General features: G+C 40.6%; 1 protein-coding gene across 1 annotated transcript; it reads right to left on the bottom strand.

Moving 5' to 3' along the window:
- Nucleotides 1-2565: 2565 nt before the first annotated feature.
- Nucleotides 2566-3042, bottom strand: LOC120073698 (uncharacterized). Its single transcript, XM_039026498.1, has 2 exons — nt 2790-3042; nt 2566-2744 (listed from the first exon to the last, which is right to left on the bottom strand). Exons 1-2 carry the CDS (start codon nt 3040-3042, stop codon nt 2566-2568), a joined length of 432 nt encoding a protein of 143 aa, XP_038882426.1.
- Nucleotides 3043-9350: the final 6308 nt, after the last annotated feature.

Genomic DNA, 9350 nt, shown 5'->3' with positions numbered 1-9350 from the left:
TTAGGCTTGCTCGTCCGGTAGAAGTGACCTTGGTACAGAGCTTCCACGGTGGGGATAGAAAGGATTTGCCCTGAGACTCACCTCTCGGCCTTGTCTCTTAAATCTTCCCGGATTTTCTTCGATCAGGCTTTTCAGACCAGTCTCTCTCTCAATATACAAAATATCAAAATATGCCCATATCAAGTATGTTTTGCAATGGAATTTCAGAGGCTATTTATAGGCTCAGCTTTGACTCTCTGCAGTGTGGACCCCACTTTATTGTTATGGCAATTCCGGAAATGGTGGAGTGAATATTTCTTCTGTTACGCGATCAATCCCGTCAGAAATGCACAACGGTTAGCTGTACGTGTGTCTGAATCCTTCGCAATTGCGTTGCACTTTTGCATCTTCAATCGTTTGTTCGCACACGGTGTTGTTTTTTATTACTGCAGGTGGTTGAGATTGCGTTAATCGCTTAGCTCTTGATCGATTGTCGCATGCGCCGTCATTGCGTTGATTGTCTATTCATTCCTGAATGATGAGCGCAATGCGATGTAGATGCGTTGTTCTTTCTATCTTGAGCCATGAACACATGTGGTGACTTGATTTCCTGCAAAACAGAATGGAAACATCCTTTTCTATCATTGTAACGGTGTCAGTGGGTGTATTGGTGACAAATTATAATTTTTGCATTTCTTAGCCAATTTCCATACAATCGACACAACTTTTCTCTCTTTTAACCGCAATATCTAAATAAAGCAGCATAAATAACTTGTATATCCACAAGTTATCACACCCCCAAATTTAGATATATGCTTGTCCTCAAGCATATCTTCTACTAAGGCAATAATGCTTAATTCCTATCCTAAATTTTGCGTCGATTGGTTGCTCTGAATGCTCCACTTAGGCACATTATGTGACAACGCAATTTCCTTCTATCTTTGCTAATTCATAACAAAGCCCTACTTTATTTTTCTATACTACAAAGTTCTGCTCAAAAATGCCTTCCTAGTTTTAAAAAGAATGTTTACCTCTTCTTGTCAAAACAACTTGATGCATCTGGATGCGGTGGTCAAACTTTGCGTCATTTATTAGAGACTGTTGATCATGGTTATACTCTTCGTTTTGGCTTGTTCCCACGGGTGTCATGCGAACATTCAACTACGGTTGTGTGCCAATCTCAACTTTATTCCATGATTTTTAGAGGAGTTGTCTCTTGTTTATTTTATTTTTCTTTTGCGTTTTTCTCTTTTCATATTGCATCGTTCTTGGAAACCCACCTTCGTTTTGGCTTTCTCCCACGGGTGTCATGCGAACATCCAACTGCGAGCAGGATCCTTTCACAACTTAACTCTTATCAAGTTGTGATTGTTTTTTAGGTTTCCCTTGCACTGACATTGGAGTTTATATGAAATTTTATATTGTTAATTTTTTTTTTTTGAGATATGTGGAAAATGAATGCATTTTTCTTAATGACCGCATACTCTTGATCTCATCTACTCAGACCTTCCCCACCCCCAAATTTAGAGATGCGCAAGATCCTCATTGCGTTGTTTAGACAGAATAGACAAATACTTAGACAAAATTTTGAAAAGAAGGTTTGAGCAGAATTTTGAAGGGTAAAAGGTAAAGCATTGCTAAGCTACGAATTAACTAAATGTTAGTTAGAAAATGCAAAGAGTGGGAAATGTTTCTAAGTGTATGCCTATTATACATCATGGCAGTGCAATGAATAACACAAAATAAGAGATTAAGAATATCGCAAAGTTGACAAAGGATGATAAAGAAGAGGCATAGGCATATAGAGAGAATTGCTACTCAGTTGTATTGAAAATTAACTAAGTATACAAGTCATTACAATTAACGCAATACAATTTTTTTTTTGTACAAAGAATCAAAGAATTTAGCTAATCATAAAAAAAATAATAAGTTGCAGTTATCTGTTGAATTTGATTCAGATGGGTGCACGATTAAAAATTAACACCGCGCTTCCATTAACGCAAATACATTTTTGCTGAGGACGGGCAACAACACATATATTCCTGCAACACACCCCTTAACTCAATGCATTTCTGGAGGACGGGCGCACGGTATTTCTACCAGCGCAACACTACCTTGACATAGTGCATTTTTGCTATGGACGGGCAAAGAACACATACGCGCGCAACACACCCCTCAACGCAATGCATTTGAGTGTAATGGACGCAAAGTGTATCTGTTATCATGAAATGCACCCATCATCACGTTATATACCAATTTTTATTTTTCTTTTTAATTCATCAATAACGCAATTCGAAAAGATTTTGCAGTGTTCAACTTTCATCCAGTCATTCACAAAAATCTTAAGAACATCGCTACTAATGCATATGAATTAAAGGAATTAAACATGAAATGGAAAGACACTAATGAATTAAATTGTAGAAAAATACAGAAAGCATTAAAGGCTAATTCTAATAAGCAATAAATAACGTAATTTAGAAAGCAGTAAAAGAAAGCTGTAAAGAAAGCGAGTAAACATAGATAAGGATGCTGATTGAAGAAAGTTTTCAGAATTACCGCAATAGCATCCCCCGCAAGCGGTTAATCTTACTTGCCTAAGTCAATGGTATCCATGTGTCGATCCACATCGCCCCCGTAATAAGGCTTAATCCATTGACCATTGACTTTAAATGCATTGTTTCTGTCTTCAGTTGTCAGTTCCACTACGTCGTGGGGAAAGATAGTCTTGATCTGGAATGGCCTAGACCAGCGGGATTTCAACTTACCTGGAAACAATCACAAACATGCGTTAAACAATAATACCTGTTGACCTTCGATGAATGTCCGGTTGTTTATGCGGTTGTCATGCCACTTCTTAGTTCTCTCCTTATATATCTTGGCATTTTCGTAGGCGTCCCATCGCCATTTGACCAGCTGGTTCAGTTGCAATTTCCGGACTTTCCCCGCACTTGCTAGATCACAGTTCAGCTTCTTGCATGCCCACATCGCCTTATGCTCCAGTTCGAGAGGCAAATGAAAAGCTTTTCCGAAGACTAGGGCATATGGGGACATGCTAATTGGCATTTTGTAGGTAGTCCTGTATGTTCACAACGCTTTGTCGAGCTTGGGTGACCAATCCTTCCTAGAGGTACTGACTACCTTCTCCAAGATAGTTTTGATCTCTCGGTTAGAAATCTCTACCTGCCCATTAGTCTGTGGGTGATAAGTGGTTGCAACTCTATGGCTGACGTTAAATTTAGTCAACAAGTTGGTGATTATGCGGTTGATGAAGTGAGAGCCTTCATCGCGGATTAAGGCCCGTGGCGTTCCATATCGGGCAAAGATATTCTTCTTGAGAAACTTTGCCACTGTGGCCGCATCATTCTTGGCACATGCGATGGCCTCAACCCATTTTGATACGTAATCAACTGCGACTAGGATGTAGTGATGACCTTTTGATCGTGGAAATGGGCCCATAAAGTTGATTCCCCATACATCAAATAATTCGACCTCCAAGATTGACGTCAAAGGCATTTCATTTCTTTTAGATATATTCCCCGTTCTCTGGCATCTATCGCATTGAACAACGTGAGCATGGAAATCCTTAAATAGTGTTGGCCAGAAATAGCCACTCTGTAGGACCTTTGCGTGGTCCGCTACCCCCCAAAGTGTCCTCCATAAGGGAATTCATGACAAAGCTCCAAAATGTGCTTGACTTCATGCTCAGGAACACATTGACGTAGAATGTGATCAGGTCCAAGTCGATATAGGAATGGATCGTCCCAGAAATAAAATTTGACGTCATGTTTCAGCTTCTTCTTTTGCTGGTAAGTATAATCTTCTAGTACTTGGCTGCAAACGATGAAGTTCACAATGTCCACATACTAGGGAACATTAATGCCTACTGACATCAGCAGCTCATCGGGGAATCTTTCTTCAATATCTTTTTATTTCTCCTAAACCTCGCAATTTTCTAATATTGACAGATGATCAGCTACTTGGTTCTCGGTGCTCCTCCGATCCTTGATTTCTAGGTCAAACTCTTGTAGGAGCAACACCCACCGTATCAGTCTCGGTTTCGCATCCTTCTTTGTCATCAGATATTTGATCGCAGAGTGATCAGTGTACACCACCACATTTGTTCTGATTAAGTACTGTCGGTATTTCTCCAGTGCAAATACCACTGCGAGCATTTCCTTTTCCGTGGTTGTATAATTCTCCTACGCATCATTCAATGTTTTACTCGCATAGTAGATAGGATGTAAAACCTTGTCCTTGTGCTGACTCAAAACTGCGTCCACTACATATCCGCTAGCATCACACATCAATGCAAATGGTTGTATCCAGTTCGGCGCACGACACAATCAGAATGGGTGCGTTGATGAGCGCATCATTCAATGTGTTGAATGCTTTAGTGCACACATCGTCAAAATTATATTCACGGTCAACTTCATGGAGTGCACTTAGAGGCCTTGCGATCTAGGAGAAGTTGCAAATAAATCTTCGATAAAACCCAGCGTGTCCCAAAAAGCTCCTAATTGTTTTCACGTTCACTGGTGGGGGTAGCTTGGAAATTGCATCGATTTTCGCGTGATCAACTTCCAACCCTACCTTCGATATTTTATGGCCCAGTACAATTCCTTCTTCAACCATAAAGTGGCATTTTTCCCAGTTTAGAACAAGATTCGTTTCCACATATCTCTTTAAGACTTTCTCAAGGTTAGATAAACATGAGTCATAATTATTGCCAAAAACTGAAAAATCATCCATGAATACCTCGACTGTCTCTTCCAAGTAATCTGAAAATATCGCCATCATACATCGTTGGAAAGTGCCTGGTGCATTGCAGAGTCCAAACGGCATGCGACGGAATGCAAATGTACCAAATGGGCACGTGAAGTTTGTCTTATCTTGATCCTTCAATGCAATTGCAATTTGGTTATACCCTGAATAACCGTCAAGAAAACAGAAAAATCCATTCTCAGCAAGTCTGTCTAACATCTAATCAATAAACGGGAGTGGGAAGTGGTCCTTTTTAGTGGCCAAATTTAACTTGCGGTAATCCATACAGATTCTTCACCCTATAGTTGTTCTTGTGGGAATTAATTCATTCTTGTCGTTGGTGACGACTGTCATCCCCCCTTTCTTCGGAACGCATTGCACTGGGCTCACCCAACTGCTATCAGATATTGGGTAGATGATGCCTGCATCCAACCATTTCACTATTTCTTTCTTTACAACCTCCCTCATGGCAGGGTTTAAGCGACGTTGCCTTTCTATCGATCCCGTTTTTCCTCCTTTCAGATGAATCTTGTGCATGCAATACGAGGGATTGATTCCTCGAATGTCTGCCAAGGTCCATCCTAAAGCCTTTGTGTTGTTTCTCAGGATCTGGATGAGTGCATCTTCCTTCTCCTTACTCAATGAGGCAGAAATGATAACTGGTAATGTGTTGTTACCTCCTAATAAGCATACTTGAGGTGCACAGGCAATGACTTCAACTCTAGCACGGGTGGTTCTTCCAAGGATGGCTTAGTGCATTGCGATGTTCATTCAGATAACTTGAGTGATTCAAAATTTGATTCAACTTGTATTGTGGCGCACTTCTCCTCCCACATTGCACCAATTCCAAAATCTTCTTCCTCTAACTCTTCTAGGGGCTCGTACCAATTCCAAAATTGAGAATGTTGAACTTCACTTGCTGATCGTCTACCCTGATGGTGAGTTCTCCTTTTTGTACATTGATCAGTGCTCGCCCTGTTGCGAGAAATGGGCGACCCAAGATGATAGACACTTCTCTGTCAGCTTCGTAAATCAATATGATAAAGTCTTCTAGGAAGATAAACTTATCCACTTGCACGAGTACATCCTCTATTTTGCCCCCAAGATGCGTTAATGATCTATCGGCCAACTATAATATAATCGTGGTTGGTCTTGCGTTGCCGATATCCAGCTTCTTGAAGATCGACAAGGGCATTAGGGTTATACTCGCCCCTAAATCGCACAACGCGTTTTCGACCATCTTCCCTCCTATTGAGCAGGGCAATGTAAAACTCCCAGGATCTTTCATTTTGGTGGGAATGTTGTTTTGAAACAGCGCATTGCATTCATATGTTAACCCAACTATTTCATTCTCCCCAATCTTTCTTTTGTTAGCAAGTATATCCTTGAGGAATTTTACATAGCTCGGCATCTATTCCAGAGCTTCTATTAAGGGAATATTGATGTGTAGTTGTCGAAGAAGGTCCAGGAACCTCTGAAATTGCTTACTATCATCTTTATTCTTCAGCCTGGATGGGAAAGGTAGAGGATCCCGCCGTACTTCTTGTTTAGTTGGTTGTTCATTGAGGTCCTGTGCTTGCTGTGTTGTAGTGACTGGAGCTTGCGTTGATTTAGAATTCAAGTCTTGATGAGATTCATCTCTTGTAGATGTACTTACTCCTGAACTGGTAATTTTGCCATTATTGGTTGATTGGTCATCATCGACGGTTAAATCCACTGGTCTGATTATTGAATCTGGCACTGGTGGCATAGGGGCTATTGTTTTACCACTTTTCAATGTCACTACTTGACATTGCTCTTTACCCCATGGCCCCGATGCTCCTGAACTGCTAAGCAACATACCAGATGCTTTATTCTTCAACTCAATCGCAAGCTGTTCAATCTGCTCTTCCAAATATCTAAGGGAGGCAGCTTGCGATCGTCTAATTGCCTCGCTCTTTTCGATATAATGCTTCAATGATGTCTCCAGAGACGAGGTACTACAAGAGGTATCAGATAAGAACAATTGGTCATAGGGTAGTGTACTTTGAGAATTACCTGGGCTATGGTTCGTATTAATGAAGACTGGAGGGTTGCCTCGATTCCCTTGATAACTATTTTGATGAAAACTGTGGCTCCCCTGGTTGTGATTCCCGTCCCTACTTAAAGTTGGGTGATTCCGCCAACCAGGGTTATAGATGTTGCCAAACGGTTCATTGTAGACAGATTATACGAGATGTCGATTCCATGGGCATACTTCCACTGAATGTCCCTCTCCACATTGAACGTAATTAATTGTGGCCACGTGTGTCAACGCATTAACTTGCGCTGAACATTGAGAGAGATGCCTTTTTTGATTAGCCATAGTCTGAAGGAGCAAGTTCATTGTGGTCATTTTTTTGACCAGTATGCTCATTGTATCATTTGGTACAACGGCATCTTCTGCTCTCTCTTGCTCAAGACCTCTTTCCTCGAACCCGGTATCCAACCATTCATCTGAATGTCACGAGATATGATCTTAGATGCTTTTGGCTTCCGTATACAATCTGTCCATTAATCTTCCTGCTACGGAGGCATCAACAACTGCTTGCGTTGGTTGATCTAAGCCATTGTAAAAAGTCTCCATCAGAATGCAATTGGGAATCCCAATATGATGACAACTCTTCACTAATTGTCAGAATCGCACCTAGGAGATGCTCAAAGTTTCATAACCCTTTTGTTCAAAATTCAACACATCCCTCCATCTTCTTGCATTGACGGCTGGAGGGAAGAATCTACTCATGAACCTTTCGACCAACTGGTCCCATGCGTTAATCTCATCTGGCTCTAACGACTGAACCCACCTCTTTGCTTCATTCCGTAGTGTATACGGGAAGAGATATAATTAAAGTCCTTCTTAAGTCACACCAGGCATGGAGAATGCGCTGCACATGTCTACAAAGCTCGTCAAATGAGCATGTGAGTCTTCTCCTTGTAATCCTTCGAATTGCCCCACATTCTGAATCATCTGCAGCATAATCGGTCTTATCTCAAAGCTTACATTCTTCTCAACCATGGGTCTTGAAATTCCTAGCGAGAAGTTATAAAAATCCGCCACTGCATAGTTCCTCATAGGGATGTTGCGGTCAGTAGCAAGAAGTATGGAATCTTGCGCTGGCCAATTTTCCCTTTGATTCCCTATGGGTGCTTCGTCATTATTAGCCATGCTTCTTCACTGCTTAATTCAGCCCTGATGTGCTCTTGCGCAAAAAATACACTGGATCTCTAGGTCAGCTTGAATTTCTAGATCACTTCAGTACTCATAAGCCATCAAACTGTTCTTCGCAATAAACAGCCAGTACAAAGAGATCTGTCCTGCAAAATATCACAAACATACTCAACAAAAACTGTTACCAACCCCCGGCAACGGCGCCATAAACTTGACAAGCATAAAATTTGCGATGTTTCTAAATAAGCATGTGGCAGGCGATGAATGATGGATCATACAAGCTCATGTTGGCATAAACTTGTTGACTTGGAATGGAAATGGACTGTGAATGATGTGTTATGCTTATTAAGACTTTATGTGATACTACTTCTAGATGTATGCGTTATTAATGAAATGCTTGTAGTATACTATGCGTTGAAACCAAGTATAATTCCACCGCAAGTTTCTCGGAGTGATCCGAGGTCGAACACAGGGATTACTTAGTTAATGCGTTACGTTCGTGATATATGCGACCGGCTTTACAATTAATAAAAGTTGTATGTGTACAGGTATTTAAAGTTGCAGTAAAGTAAAATTGTGCGGTAAATTAAAATTGCGATAATAAAATAAAGTGCGATAAAAGTAAACCTAATCTATTATGATATAAGATACAGGATACTGATACATGATACTGAGTTTGAGACTGATTGTGAAGATTATACAAACAGAAATAGAAAAGATAACTAGTATAAACATCACAAGTTATTAATTGCGTTAAAGATATAACTAAGGTTTTGCTTTCCCTTGGCGTACACCTCTCGGTGATCGGCCATGTTCCCACATCTCTGTGGTGAATCAGGGATGAACGTAATGAACGCAAGGTTGCTTCCATCTCTAGAAGTATTTCTTGCTTTAGTTAATGCATTCTTCTAACCTTCTCTCGACAGGCAGAATGGCATCTTCACTTCTGCTCTCACTGGTGAAGATGTCGTCTAGCATGCTTTAGCTAAACATATTTATTTCTTTAGCACATATTAATTTACTTGTTTAATTCATTCTAATTGCCAAGGGATTAAGAAAACATCGTGGAGAAAGTGACTCATGGATGAACAAAAATAGATAGAAAGATGGAGATGAAAATGATCATGACATTCAATACTAATATTTAGCGTCTGATACATGGTGTGAATGATAGAGATTAAGAAGATGAATACAATTGATGATGAAGAGATATAAACAAATACAGAAGAGTGCCAACCTCTTGACACAGATCTGAACGATGGATTTGCTTGTCGGCGAATGGAATGAATGAAGAGAAGAGCTTCCCTCTCAGGCTTGCTCGTTCGGTAGAAGTGACCTTAGTACAGAGCTTCCACGGCGGGGATAGAAATGCAATGGAGGATGTTGACCGAGATGAATGGGTCAAGGCCATGGATCTCGAGAT

This window comes from Benincasa hispida, chromosome 3 (assembly GCF_027475165.1).
Source record: "Benincasa hispida cultivar pf3 chromosome 3, pf3_genome.v1.1, whole genome shotgun sequence".
Classification (NCBI taxonomy): Eukaryota; Viridiplantae; Streptophyta; class Magnoliopsida; order Cucurbitales; family Cucurbitaceae; genus Benincasa; species Benincasa hispida.
Note: the sequence above shows the minus strand (reverse complement) of the source record. Positions and strands in the feature narration are given on the sequence as shown.

Excerpts from the sequence above, each read along its gene's own strand:
- LOC120073698 (XM_039026498.1), bottom strand. The coding sequence starts at position 3,042 with ATGCCAATTAGCATGTCCCCATATGCCCTAGTCTTCGGAAAAGCTTTT. Across the intron at positions 2,745-2,789 it reads CAACCGGACATTCATCGAAG|GTAAGTTGAAATCCCGCTGG; the intron begins GTCAACAGGTAT and ends GATTGTTTCCAG.